Source organism: Diplotaxodon limnothrissa, linkage group LG23, assembly GCF_057381915.1.
Source record: "Diplotaxodon limnothrissa isolate DT_005_m linkage group LG23, D_limnothrissa_male_GT1.1, whole genome shotgun sequence".
Classification (NCBI taxonomy): Eukaryota; Metazoa; Chordata; class Actinopteri; order Cichliformes; family Cichlidae; genus Diplotaxodon; species Diplotaxodon limnothrissa.
This window is the reverse complement of record NC_140617.1, coordinates 13426188-13441244: the sequence shown is the minus strand read 5'-3', so window position 1 is coordinate 13441244 and position 15057 is coordinate 13426188. Positions and strand designations below refer to the sequence as shown.

At 42.4% G+C, this 15057-nt stretch overlaps 1 protein-coding gene across 1 annotated transcript in view; it reads left to right on the top strand.

The window, feature by feature from the left end:
* Positions 1-15057, top strand: part of lpp (LIM domain containing preferred translocation partner in lipoma) — a 189574-nt gene that overhangs the window by 130121 nt on the left and 44396 nt on the right. Inside the window, exon 8 of the mRNA XM_085347083.1 lies at positions 10050-10146. Coding sequence (XP_085203209.1) covers positions 10050-10146 — 97 coding nt within the window. The remainder of the gene's footprint in view (positions 1-10049; positions 10147-15057) is intronic.

Below are 15057 nucleotides of genomic sequence, written 5' to 3'. Positions count from 1 at the left end.
TGTTTTCAACCTGCTGTCGTCGCTGGGCTGGATTGAAGAGGTGCAGCTATATCCTGCAGTACTGAGATTTTACCACAGCTTTAAAGCGTAGTGTGTGTGTTACCGTGTTGGGCTTTGGTGGCATTTACCCACTTCTCAAGTTCTAAAATAGAGTTCAAACAGCCCCCCATCAACAACAAACCACCCACTCTTCCCAAAGCAAGCGCTTAGCTTCGTTCTGAAGCTAAAAGGCTGTGGAAAGACTTTCTTAATTGAAAATATTACCCTGTCAGGCGAAAAGACCAGAGAGTAGGAAGTTACGAACCCCTAAGTGGGCCTGAAGATGTTTTTACAGTGTTTTCAAAGTTCGATTTTAAGTTGTTTTTAAAGGCACCTTCAGAGCTCACGACCTGTGTCAACACCACATTACTGTAGTGTTCTGTGCGTGATAGATATTTAAAACTGAGGCTTTTTAAATGTCAAGGGAGGAAATGAAGGGACGAGGAGACAGAAGGGAGTAAGCAGGAGACTGCAACGGCGCAATCAGAAATACTAAGAAGCTGCAAGAGATTCAAAATTTTAAGAGAATGTTTGCACAGGAAGAAAAGAGAGAAAAACTCAGTATCGGCTCAGGAGTCAGGTGATGGAAGATTATGATTATTATGTTAAGACATCAATCATAAGAAGCCCAATGAAAACACAAGATTGAAATCCGTGTTTCAACTATTTGATGCACATTTAAATACACACTAATTACTATAACGATTATGTTAATTTGCCGTCTTCTCTTACCTTTGTGACTGCCTGTGGAATCATCAGTGAAATGCTGAATATAATTTCTGTAATGATACATTTAGAAATGCACAGTGATTTTGTTATTTATTTATTTTTAAATCTTGGCACCAAACTTTTCACATATTAGCCAAGTTTAAGGGCCGGGCCTATTTTATACTCTGTATAAGCTTTGCATGATTCACAGTTCAGAATAATCCTTCCCTGTCTTGTTCTGGGCCTTAGTGTAGCCCTGAGTGCTGGGTTTGGCTTTTCTGTTTCACTTTGCATCTTGTTTTTTTTTTTTATGTTTATGCAAGTTTCCTCCGTGACCTCCATTATCTCCCACCACTGGGGAAAAAAAACAAAAAAAAACCAAAACACCATAGCATAGTGCTGCCTTTTTTGGTCCACGACATTCTAACAAAAGACTTTCTCGATCTGAAGTGTGAAATGCTTTTTTAGCTCACTTCCCCTTCCATTCAAGAAAACTTTCTCCTGATTGGCTGCTTCATACAAACAGAACGTTTGAGCAGTAGGTGTTTGCAGCTCCTCTGCCACAGATGACCATATTAGGGATATCCGTGCATCTTGAAATGATAAATAGCTAAAAATAGACTGTCCGAAACTGAGCCTTTCACGCAACAGGAAGGGACTCGCATCCACAAAACAGCTACCAAAGCACAGAACACCGAGACTGCTATATACTTGCAATCCAAACAGTAAAATCTTGTAGTATCTTTGAACAACAGTTAGAAACCCGATGACTGGTTGCAGACTCTACTACTTTTCAGAGGTTAAGCATTCTGCTGTTATGCATTCATCTTACTAGATGATATTTTTTGTTTCTTAATTTGATGACCCATTTGCTCAGCCACTGCTCATGGCTGAGAAACTTTCTGTTTATTTTTCAAATATCAAGTCGCTGTTGGGCACGTGCAAAATTGCGGTGTGCAAATCGCAAAAAAAAGAGACCAAGTCATGTGACGGTACAACCACATGACAAAGCTGGTGGCTGCAATAATGCTAGTGAAGCTAAGTGTGAAGCCCTGTAAATTCCACATCAATCTATTTTAATATTGTGTAAAACTCCAGACAGTGCTGTACAATAATGTCCATGTAGATTGTGTTTGATTGATGGTTCTAGCTTTTCATCACCACAGCCCCTGTGTGCACTGAAAGAGTAGCAGAGGTACGGTAGGCTTTCTAAACACTGTTTATTCCTTTTTATACCAGAGCTGACACTGAGCACAGTGGATGGCTTTCTTGCATTGACTCCAGTGACAGACGGTCCCTGTATGTAAACAATAAAAAATATTTGGCGTGAAGAGTGTTCAGTCCTCTGTGTCCAAGATTAGTTAGTAAAGAATGGCTTTAATTAGCTCACTTCATTCAATGGGGAAGAACTGATGGACTGTCTGACACTGCTTGGCTGTGTTAATGTATTGATCACACAGTAAGAAAAAGGCTCTTTTTGGTTCAGTTACAAACGATGTGGCCAAAACCACCTGCATGAACAGTGGCCCCTGCTGGATCCTCCTGGACATGATCTCCTCAACACCTTTCTGCACACCAAGTTTTCTCAGTTTTTGGTGTCCTCTCTTCCCTCCTCACATCCTTCTCCGACCACAATAGAAGTCTTTTATCCGCCCTTGAATCAGAGTCAGTGAAACGTGTACACTTTCGAATCATTTTTTTTTTCCCACATCGGGGAAGCGTCCCCGAGCGGATTGGCCTTTGTGTGATCTTGGCCGCAGCGTTTGAGCGGTAGCTTTTGGTCAGGAGATATCTCTCAGGGTGTCATTCAGATAAACCATGCAGTTGTTTAGGTGGAATTGGGAAGGATATATCATGGTTTTGCCTGAGAGGTAAAATTACACAGGAGATCGGCACCACTGTGTATTACAAAAGGGAAGTGCAGGTTCCCGATACATCGATTTGAAAGGATAACCTGTATGAATCTTCATTATGTCCACCACATGTGTTTAAATATGGATCTAGGCTACCACATGAGGAAACTGCAGGAGAACACTTGGAGCTTGCACCCAAAACCAGGGAAACCTGCATCCTCTTTAATATCGTGTTTGCTCCGGTCGCAGGATGGTAATTGTATACAAAGAGACGCCAAATAAGTTTTATCTCCGTCCCAACAATTTGTGCAGTCATTTGTTGTTGTTGTTGTTGGGTTCTTGTTTTTTGTTTTTTTAGATTGCTCGTGGCACCCCTCTCTGCACGCTCAGATTTTCAAATATCTGTTTGCAGGGGGATGTGTCAGTTCCAAACAGATGACCTAGTTTTTACACACGCACATCTTACAAACATTGAAAGGCCCCTCTACATACATTACATGTCTGCAAACACTCTCAAATTCATCCCTTTATGTGAATTCACTTCTCAGCAAAGGTTTGAATGGCTGTGGAAAAAGTCAATTATGGAATTGGTTAATTTTTAATTATCGTCGGCTGCTCTGTACACAGCTGCTCTACAGTTGACTGTTATTTTTTTCCTCTCTGTTTAATTGGAGCTGAAACAGCATGACCTATTTTGTTTGGAGAGAATGTATACTTTATCTGCGCCTCCTCAGAAGGTGGCCTTGAGCTTAATTTGCAGCGCCGCGATGTCTCCTCTCAAAGTGTAATGCGTTACAGATTACTCGTAACCTGTTTTACATCGCAGGCTGCATATTCATCATTTGGATTACATAAAGCTACGAACATGCGATCGGTTGGAGAAATGACAAAGCAAACTTTCACCACAGGTGATGTTTTTATTGCCTTCATTTGGAGTCGGAGAGAGACAGTGGCGTCTCATCCGCCTCTAAGTGCACCCTGGTCAGTTTTATAAATGAAAGGGGCTTTCATAGGTTTTATATTGTGTCACCCTGATACAGTCAATACCATCCACTGTAAAGTGAGAGCTGTTAATACACAGCATTTAACCTGCACGTTTGATTCTAAACACACGACGTGTAGAAGTCCCAGCACACACACACGCGCACACTCTGAAAGGATAGTGTGACTGATCCAGCAATCCTTTCATTGTTCTGGTGAAACAGAGTCGCCTAAGCTGCTGTAATCACTCGTTTAGTGTTGCGGCAACAAATGCATATTTTTAGACATTTCCAATCCAATAAGAAAATTCAATCCACTCGTGAACCTTCACTAATGCAGTGGTCCATTTGCTGTTGTTGTGGTTATTATTACTATTATTTTAATAAGCCAATTCCCTTCCAAAGGCTCAATGTCCATTTCAAATAATACAGCTGTGACTGAGAGAGACAAAAAGCCAGGGTGTCACATTTTTGTGAGCTGACTAAAGCGGCTCTGACTTAAAGCTGCAGCTCCATTGACACTAAAGAGTATTTCTGCATTGTGAAGTCCATCATCATTTAATCTGTGGATAAATGTGTCTGTGAGTGATTATGTCTTTCTTCAGTTTGTGCTGATCGTGCAGGAAGTGTTCGGCTATTGTTAAAGGAAAGACAATTGTGCTTGGTTTAAGGTGCAATGCTGCATTTACAGGAAGTAGATGAGAAGAAACGTGCAGCTGATGGAGACACGGATTAGTGTTGCTTTCCATCGGGCTCTTTTTACACTGCTTGTACTTTTCCCCCCTTCTGGTTATCGCTTTCAGCTCAGTGGCTTGTGCTGTTTATGCAGCGGCTCTTGGTCTCATTGTGTTCGCATGCTCCTTTTGGACTATGCAAAACAAGAAGAAGAAAAAAGGAGTGACCTAAATATGAAGATACAACTCACGATTCCTCAAAAGTTGAACTGACATTTGAATTATGCTCACTTTTTGGGTAAAGAAATCTAAACTGTAATGGTACTGTAGCTGCTGTGTGTGTGTGTTGTTTTTAGAAAGAGGAAAGTGCAGTTTTGTGTATTTGTAGATCCTGATGAGCCGTGTTTGGTTGGCCTTCTGTAGACTTGCAGGTGGGTTACTGATGGGAACATTTTACAGCCTTGTATACTCAACCACATGTTTCCCTTTTGGCTTGTTATGGTTATATTCTAAGTCATCTCTCGTTTCATGAGATTCAGTATTTAGGAGAAGCCATGTTGCTATTAACTCTCCACTATAAATAATGTTTATTGGGGCATCTGTGGAGTTGAAGTGGGTTCACCAGTTGGAAGCTCATCACAATTGGAACATCCCCGATTCCCCCACTCCAAGATACTCAATTACCTCCCAACCCTTCCATCAGTGTGTGAGTCTGTGTGAGCAGTATAAAACGTGCCATATAAAAGTACTGGGGCGTGGTGGATCTAAGCCCTCTTTTAACTCCACTCCCTTTAAGCCACCTTGCTTTTGGTTGGCTGCCTCTCAAACAAATGATTTAAACAGCAGGTAGAGCTGCTTACCTGTGGTGGCCATATTAGGAATAGCCACTCTCTCATGAAAAGAACTGTATGAAACTGAGTATTTAGGTGTTTGCAGATGAGACTGTGATCTGAAACTGTGAGCACTGTGAGTAGCAGGGAGTGACTAGAGACTGGAGAGGTGGAGGTATGCTCTTGAGAGAAGAGGATGAAAGTCGGTGGACGCAAGACAGAATGCACGTGTGTAAATGAGAGGGTGAAGACTCAAAAAGTAGAGAAAGTGAAGCTAGATGAGTTTAAATACCTGTAGTCAACCATCCAAAGCAAAGGATGGTGCATAAGAGAGGTGAAGAAGAGAGAGCAGAGAGGGTGGAGTGGGTGGAGATGAGTGTCGGGTGATTTGTGACAGAAGGATGGCACCAAAAGGGGTGGTTTACGAAATAGTAGTGAGATGTTAAGATTGGACGTAAGCTGAAGATGTTATGGTTCTCATAGGCGTGAGTAGAATGGACAAAATTAGAAATTAATCTATAAGAAAGGACAGATCAGGTTGGGCAGTTTGGAGACTAAGTTAGAGAGGTGAGGCTGAGATGGTTTGGACATGTGCAGAGGAGGGATAGGTGACTTATTGACAAAGGATGATGAAGATGGAGCTGCCAGGCAGGAGGAAAAGAGGAAGCCCTCAGAGGATTTTCATGGAAGTAGTGACAGGAGAGGAGGAGGCATCCTCCATCTAGATAATCCATTGCGGAGACGTCTAAAGAGAGACAATTAAATTCTCAAATGTAATTTAGTGTCTTAATTTGATGTCTTCTCTTGTTACAACAAATTTAAAAACGTTGGATCTTTACTGTGACAGAGCTGATGTGCTCTGTGTGGTTTCGTCTCACAGATCTGTAGCGATGCTGTGCGTATAGTTCCAGCTTCCTGTTTGGACGCCTTTGTTGCACCTCCTCTAACAAAGGTGCAGATGTGATGCCCTGAGAACAGTTGTCTCTCCTGTTCACTCTCTGTCACTGCAGTGGAAGCAGGAAAGACAGAGCCTGAGGTTTAGTTCTTAGCGGGACACAGCGCTGTCAGGGCATCAGGTGAGAGCATGTACGGAGCCCCCCCCCGACTCCTCACCCCACCCAGCACACTCCACTCGTCACCTAATCGGGTCTGACACAATGCCAATTCCACAGTGGGTGGTGCACACAGCTTTATTCATAGATGTGGCAGTCGGGCAGCGATCAGCTCCCAGACTCTGTCGCGCCATATCAGCTAGCACGCAACGGCGGTCACTTATAGATGCTATTGTTGTCTGTGATTTTATGTGTTCTGGCATTTAACAAAATCATTTTTCAAGTGGAAAGCATTTGATGATCCATCAGGATATCTTTCAGGGGCGTTACGAGTGAAACCTGCGAGCCTGTCCGTGCAAAACAGTGTACGAAGGGTGCAGATGTTAGGCCAACGAAATTTAAGCACCAACTTCAATGAAACTGCGACAGAGTGTCCCGAAGGCGTAGGCAAACAATTTACTGAATTGAGCCAGACATAACTGAAAAATTCACGTCTGCGGCACATATAGCTGCTGTATGGTTTCTATTGTTGCCTCTGAAAAGCTGAACAGGAACTGCGACTCAATCATAAAGCGTGCAGGGAAGCAATTTCTTTCTCTTATTCAAGTGAAAAATTATTCTGTGCTGTCACAAAAGACTCCCTAACAAGGTGCTTTAAACTCTCTGGCAGTGCATTGCTGCGGGGTGTCAAAGAGTGTATAAGATATAAATGAAGCTTAAACTCAAAAGTCTGTTTCTGGTAATAGCAGCATTTCGTTCCCTCTCCAATGTGCTTTTGATGTGGAGCTAAGATTAACAGTGTTAAATCGTCTACTTCACTGTCTCAAGCTAGCAACACCGGCATAATGAGCAGAAGGTTGACAACAGGGGCACTTCTTTCAGGTATATGATTGATTTTGTTTTCTGTTGTGCGAGTTGTTGTATGCCACCTTTGACCATTTTGTATTATTAAAAAAGAAATGGGATTTAAGGTGAAAACGAGGAATACCCGGCCGCTGAGGAACGTTTCCTTTCGTCTCCTCTTAATCATGTGATCTGGCCGATGATGGCTGAGCAGCTGAGGAAGCGCGAGGTCCCAAGGAATCCGAGCGCTCAGACCCAGCTGCTCTCTAGAGAGAAGAAAGATTTGCACGTCCAACGTGTCGATCCCTCAGAGTTAATGAGGCCTGCTGTTTGGGCTTCCATTATGAGCTGGCTGCATCCTGAGCCAGGCCGGGTAAAGTCATGCATCATAAAGTTCTGACGCTCGCTGATACATCGTGGACAGTACGCAGAGCTCAGCGTTTCTCACCATCTCTGTAAATAAACGTACCACGCAGCTGACTCTTTTCAGATACACTGCACATTTCGAACACAACCTTTAATGTACTGTTGAAATTACACAGTTGTATACGTGTTCCCGTAACTTTGACACGCACGGTGAGTCACGTTCATGAAAATTGATCCTGAAATGCATGAGTCTGTGTTTATACACTGGAAGAAGCGTCTGTGCTGTGTTCTAAAGTGTGTGCATGTCAAATAATTAGCAGCATGTAAGCAAAGTTTAATATTTGTGTATTTATTTACTTTTACAGTTTATTAAAGTTTGCCTCCCGTTCTGCAGTAATAGTCAAACTGTAGCCTGTGGGCCAGAAATCATATTTGTGCCCTCAGACACGAGCTGAAATTTCACTTTGTTGTTTACAAAGCAGTCACCGTGATCTCATCCCCGAGCGTTTGTGAGATTTCACCAACAAGCTCTCTGTTGTCGTTTATTTATCGTCTGTGGCTTACGTGTGCTGGCTGCAGAGAACCCACGGTCCAGTGACAGAGATCAGGGAAGTCCGCATTAGGCTGCAGGTTTCTCACCCAGGAGGCTGGTGCACACAGTCTCCCGTTTTTCTGACTCATTTGTTTCATTTTTGGAGATTTGTTTCATTTTAGGGTTAGGAAAAGTTTCCCTATTCACAACAGTAATCCTGCATGTTTTAAAAGTGGCACTCTGGGAGTGACAATGTAGTCTCAATATTGTGTCACACGCTGCTGCCAAAGGACACCTTGTGCGTGACTGAAGCATGCCAGCAGCTCTGACAGTGCCATTATTCTCTCGCCATGGGAACGTAAATGGCCTGTCAGAACTGTAATCATGAATCACGGTAACGTGTTTTTAGTTGCTTTAGCTTGGTTACTGTGCAAATTGTGGCTCACTGTGGAGTCCACCGGAGCTCTTCTTCCGATTCAGAGCAAATGAAACTTTTGGAAGTCATGGTAGCTTCCTTTGTCTTCAGCCGCAGTGCTAATGCTAACTTCTATCAGGACTGCTAATTTACGCACGAGGCGCTCTTAATTGCTTTGTCATTTTTTAAAACGATCGTTTTCATGAATGCCTACTCATCAGTGAGCTCAAGCAGGCCGTCTTCATTTGCAGAGCTGCTGTTAAGAAAATGCTGCTGTGGTGTGCGTTACACTCAATTTTTGGCCCGACAGTCTGCGTTTAGGCATGAGACAGGCCTTCCATCATGAAGTCAAACTGGAGATTACAAGAGATTACAGCATTCTGTTATTCAAAGAACTTAAGTTATTACACGCCTCAGGTCACCAGCGACATTTTGGGGAAAAAAAACATCTATACAAAGCTTTCTTAATCCTTCTTGACACTTTGACAAAAACAGTGTTAAAAACAAATATTTTGAGGAATACCAGCGACTTGAGTGTCGAACTGGCGGGGATGAATGAATTACAGAGGGTGCAATATAGTCGTGTGCACACCTGAGGGTAAAATGCACACAGACGGAGTCGATAACACCAGAAGTGCTGGGTGACTGGATCTGTAATTACGCTCTTGTTCTGCATACAAAAATATGTTTTCTCTAAATCTCTTATTGACCAATCTGATTCCTTTATGTGACCGAGTAAACCGAACGCTTAGTTCACGCTCATCCAGCTCCCAGATGCCACAATTAGGAGCACCTCAAAGGTCAGCTCAGATCTTTGCCCATGTTGCAATATTGAAAATCAAATCTTCTGTAAAGATTCAGTCGGCCCCAGATCTAGGGAAGGTCATCCGAGTGTCGCTGATTTTCTGAAAAAGCTCGGCCACGCAGCGCGAAGAGCGTCGAGTTCAAGCCTCTGGGGTGTCTAAAAGGACACACACGCACCTGTGACGGGATTGCACCGTGAGCCGAAGCTGGAGGGGAGGAGGGGGATTCTCGAAGTCTGAGGATGATTGGCAGAAAATGTCAGGCACAACACGTCAGCCCCATACAGGCACAGCAGCCAGATGTCAGATGCTGCATGATAAGAAGGAGGGCAGACTCACAAGGAAGAAGAAGAAGTGGCATCTTCAGAGAGTTATGTCATCCTTTCAGACTCTTTCACAGATTAGGCCCCGGCACAGCTCGCACCCGAAATCTTTTTGTGCTCAGAGTATGATTAAATAAGTATCTCCCGACCTATCGCCCAAATGTACGAGACTTAAAAAGCAGCTATCTTCTAATGTTTTCCCCTTCTGTTTCTTCTGCTATCGTTATTTTCCAAACAGAGGGATTAGTCAGGGTCACAGTTTTTTCCACATACTTGTGTTGCACAGAAGGAAATGCTCAACCTTCTGGGCTGCACACCACCGGGGCCTGAGCCAGGGTCAGATATCTCAGAGGGGAAAGGCAGACCCAGGACCGTTGGCTGCATCTTAATTATGGTGAAAGTGTTTTGGTTGACCTTGAGGCCATGCTTCATCCTTTTTTAGTAAGGTTTTTGTGAAGCTTTAACTCGAAGCTAGACTTGTGTTACTTATATACATCTGCTATACCCTTTCTTTCCTTTTAAAGCTGAACGGATCACAGATAAGTTTCTTCAGAGTGATGTAAATGTTCATTACCTCTTTGAGGTTTCTCTCCGAGTCACAGCCACCGTATGTTCCTTTCTCTGTTTTCAGGGCAGCGCTCCCATGGCCCACCCTGAAGATGAGCTGGAACGCCTGACCAAGAAGATGCTGTACGACATGGACAACCCTCCGTCCGAGGAATATTTTGGTAAGATGCCAAATCTCATTTCACCAACACCTGATCAGCAACATGCTTTTGCTAAGGAAACATAGATGTAGCGTATGCTAACGTATAAGTGCCTTGAACCTGCATTCTTTTTAACGGTCAGCAGGGGGCGACTTCTTTGGTTGTAGAAAGAAGTGTGACTATATTGAAGTCTATGAGAAAATATGAGTTTGGTTTCTTTGATCTCCAACCCGAGTAAGAACTTTACTAATGAGTCTTATTGAATGCAACATGATGGTCATTTCGGAAATTTTTATCCCTAATACTGTTAGAAAGGAGGATGTAGATGCTGATCAATCCCTTCTTCATGCTGCAACGGACAAAAAGCTTAGCTCGAGATGTCAAACAGCTCTTCATTCAGCAATAAGTGGAGTCAGAGCAGGTTTTATATGCAGTAAATGATATGGACAGTTAGGATGCATTAGTATTTCTTTTACAGTTGATCTGCAGTATATGCAGTTTTTATGACAACTGGAATACCAGGTCATTCCTGAAATTACAGGTTTTTTGGAGGTGTATTAAGTAATATACTTTGCATTTTTCTATATGAATGTTAGACGAACTAAAAAAAATTGCCGAAACAAAAGTCCGAAATGCTGAAAATACAAATATGTACGAAATGCAAGTGATTTAAAATAATAAATTAATAAAAAAAAATTTAACAAAATATTACGACTTGAGTCAACCATTTAAAAACACATTTACAATCTAAAAGTATTCTTTAAGTGTAACACCAAATCCAACCAGCATTGAACTTATTCATATTTTCATTTTAGAAACGAGGTTAATGTAATAACCTGCATTTGTCAGGTTATCACTTTTTAAGCATACAGCAGCAACCTGCATGCTGGCGTGCATGAACATGCTTCGTGTTATTATAACGTTTTTGCTCCTTCTGGTTTAACTAACCAACCACAGAGCTACAGCCTAATGGAACTAATGAATAGCACCAGCATCCTTATTTTCGTATTGACAGAGCACCGGATTATCTTATTTATTAATTTGGCACCTCAGACGCTTTATTGTCTGCTACACAAAAATCTTGGGAAACATTTTGAAGTTGAATACAAAACTTGCATATTTGCCATATATGGGCATCAACTGACTGTCTTAACATTCATAAAGACAGTTGGATATTTTCTCTTTTATAATATCACAGTGTTTCTTAATTGATTTCTCCCTCAGCCCCTTCCTCCTGTTCCTGTTCCTATTACCAGACATGGTGACAGGATCATTTGCCTTGTCCCTGTTGTGTTTTCATATATGGTAGCGACATATTTGCTCCGTATAGCGCTCGGGGTGATTTAATGTTCTCCCTCAGCCCCGCTTTGCTGCTTGAACAAATCTAAATAGTAATTTTTGCTGTAATTGGATCTGGAATCTCAGCAGTAAGTGTCGCTGACATGACAACAGTCATAGGTGCTAGTAGAAAAGTGGTTAAAATTAGCTCATTACTCACTGTTTGGGTCACGTGTAAGTATTACTGGGAAGAGCTTTGCAGATAAACAGCATTCTTTTTGAAGGATTTCAAAAGCAGTTCTGCAAACATTAGTGCAGGCAGTGTGATCTCATTAGGAGCACTCACTCTGTCATTTTCACTGTGACATTTTGTGAAACTAAAAGTAGAACCAAACAGGCTCCTTAGTTACTTTTAAAAAAGCAAAGAAACTGAGACTGAGTGTCTGCTGTTGGGTTTGATTGCTGACTAGCAAAATGTGGAATTGTGGGTTAAAACGGAAAAACCTGAATTAAGAGTTCCTAGATTCATCCTTATAGTGACGTAAGTTAGGTTGGTATCTGGTTCAGTGGTTGGTAGTAACTATTGGAGATTTTCTGTGTTTGAACTGCAGGAACTGCAGACCATTGTAGTTCTTAGAAGTCAGATTTCAGGACTGTAATTGGTCCAGACGTAAGTGTACGTTTGTCATGATCCTGGGGTTTTCCAGCCTTTTGTTCTCTTGATAGAGTTGTTGTTTTTGTGCGTCTGTTTGAGTTTCTTCTGCCTCCTGTCTTCCCCTGTCTCTGCTATTTTGTTAGACTGTATGTCTCATTGTTTGTCTCATTTCCTGTTTTGCCTTGAAGGTTATTTTCCCATCTCTGTTACCCTAGTTTTATTTCCTGCTTGTTCCCTTTTTGTTTGTCCCTCTTTCATTGGTTTAAGTTTTGAAAACTTCCACCTGTGTCTCATTCCCTCCTGGAACTCTTAGTGTAATTGGTTCCCAGCGCAAACATAATCTTATGTATGCATTTGGATTGTGTAGGTCACCACTTGGTCAAGTTGTGTTGCTAAGCCTTTCTCCATTGCCTCTCCATCACTCAACTTGACAATACTGATTTGTTGAACACATGAAGGCATCATGAAAACCACCTTTAAAGTGACACTGGAAAATAATTGGCTATTGCAACAACAGCTCTTCGTGTTGGCATTAAAAAAGAAGTAAAACACACAGAAATGATCTGACCATGAAGTCCAGGCTTTATTTACGCAACAGGGGAAATGCAACATTAAAAAAGTATTCGTTAATTCGAGAGAAATATAAAAATCTTTGGTTCTCTTAGACCCCATTAAACACAGGCCTAGAAAACAGTTGTCATCATTTGCTAGGACATAATCCCCAGAAACCACTTGTTTGTGATTGGTCGCAAAGAGATGCTCATAATAGCTTTGGTAACTAGCAGATCACTATAACTCGTGGCATCTTTGCTAAGAGCTACTGAAACTGTGAAAACTGCAGTGCAAATCAGAAATGGGCAAAGTTCACCTTCAGACAAAAGTTGTACCTTTTGATTTTCTTTGAACTCTGTTGCACTCTTCAGTTTCATCAGCACTCTTTGGTTGGTTTGCAGACAGGTCGGTGTCTTCCAATAAAACTATGAGCAACCACGGCAATCTGTTAGAAACCAAAGCAATCACAGATGTGTTTTTGGTACAGCACCCTCTTTGTGACCAGTTTCCCCCAGTGACAGCCAGTAAACCAGTAAGCGGTTGGGGAGTATACATTTTTCCCTAGTAACCAAAGTTTTTCAGCGAGTCTCCAATTAATTTGCCAATAGGGGCACAGTGATGAAATGGTGAAAGAAAGGCAACCAGAAGATGTGACTGTAGGTTATAAACCACTGACTATTTATCACATTATTTCAGAGTAAATATTCATGTTGCAAATACAAAGAGGAAAAGGAATATAGAAAGATGTGTAATTCCTGCAGGACCTCCTCGGCAGGTCATTACCTACAGGTAATGGCTCAAGCATTGAACGCAGTGCAAAGCTACCCTGTATTCTTGTTTCTCTTATCTATTAATTTTCATGGTGTAGAAACAGCACTGACTGTTCTTGTCTGGGAAGAAGTCCTCAAGGTAGAGTCTCAGAACTATATCAGTTTGATCAAAGGCGAAAGCACAACTCTGGCTCAAGGTGTAATGAGAACGAGGCACACAGTGAAGGTGTTGGACAGATGAAGGAGATGGATTTTAATATATCTCTATATCTTGGTTGAGTGTCCATCTTTTCACAGCATTTCCCCTTTCTCCCCCTGTGTAGCACTTATATTTAATTTTGCTATAATTGTGAAACAAAAATATATATATAACTGCCAGGATTAAACAAAATACCAGTTTTAATACTATTTTGCAAAATAGGATTCAGAAGGCAAGGATTCTGTGCATTTTTATTTCATTTCTATTTTTCCGCCCTCTGCACCCACAGCTGCCAGCGAGTGCCATCCCTCTGCTGCTCTCTTTTCTCTAGCCTTTAATCCCCTTTGCCCTGGAATTAGTTCCCATGCCCATTAGATACCTCATTCAATACATTCAGTGGGACTCTGCAGCAGGCTTTATATCAGCACATAATCACACAGCACACCATGATACCATGTGTAGGTGTATTATAGCTACAGGGACGTGTATTTAACTGGTATTAAGGGATATTCGGCTTCACGTTGGTGCGCACTCATGTAAAGACCTTAATTGGTTCGCATTAGACATAGGTCAAACGGATCTGCTGGCTTAAACAAAGTATAGTCGCTTTACTGAGGAATGGCCTAATTTTTGGGTGTATGTGTTGCAGCCTGGGCATGAACTCTGTGTACTGCTATACCATGCATGCAGTCACCCCCGTTTGCCAGCTCTGAGGCCGACTGGCTGAAGGCTGGTAAAGCAAGGACATGGAGAGTTGAGAAATGGGTCATATGTGAGCTGAGGTAGCCAGAGCAAGTTAGGGATAGCGTGTGCATCCCCAGCTGACAGCGTATGTCTGTTACGGGAGAGGAGGAGGGGGAGGGAGGGTCATCTTGTGGTTAAACATGGCGACAGCGATGAGAGATGGGAAGAGGGTTAGGGCAGGAGCCGGAGACTGAGGCGACTGCTGGGACTCATTAGGAGGGAGTTCAAGCGCAGGCAGATGCTGCTCTGGAAATCCACAGAGCCGTCTTCCTCCCCCGCTGAATAATGTACATACACTCAGCACAGCGATGTGAGAATCAGCGCCGGTCCGGCATGTTTCCTTCTGTATATCCAGAGCTGTGGGAGAATTGGTCTCAGAGCGCAAGACTTTTGTAATTACAAAGGATCTAATGACACGTAGGCCTCTTCTTTTTTTGTCGGGGATATTGGGGGAAAGAGGGCTAACAGTTGTTGAAACCCTAAGGCTAGTAATTAACAAGATTAATCAACGTGGGGCTGCGATCTCGAGCGCGCTACTGGACTGGATCATTGTCTTCCTATAGCAAAGTTTTATTGGTGTCACTAATGTCTTTGATGAGCTTCTAATCTGAAACAGCCGTAGTGAGTTTTCATTGGTCCAGAGGGGGTTAATTGAATTGAATTAACGTTATACTCTGGCTCTGTGATGTCACCAGGAAACTTTTCATTAGACTCAGCGGAGCACCACACCATCA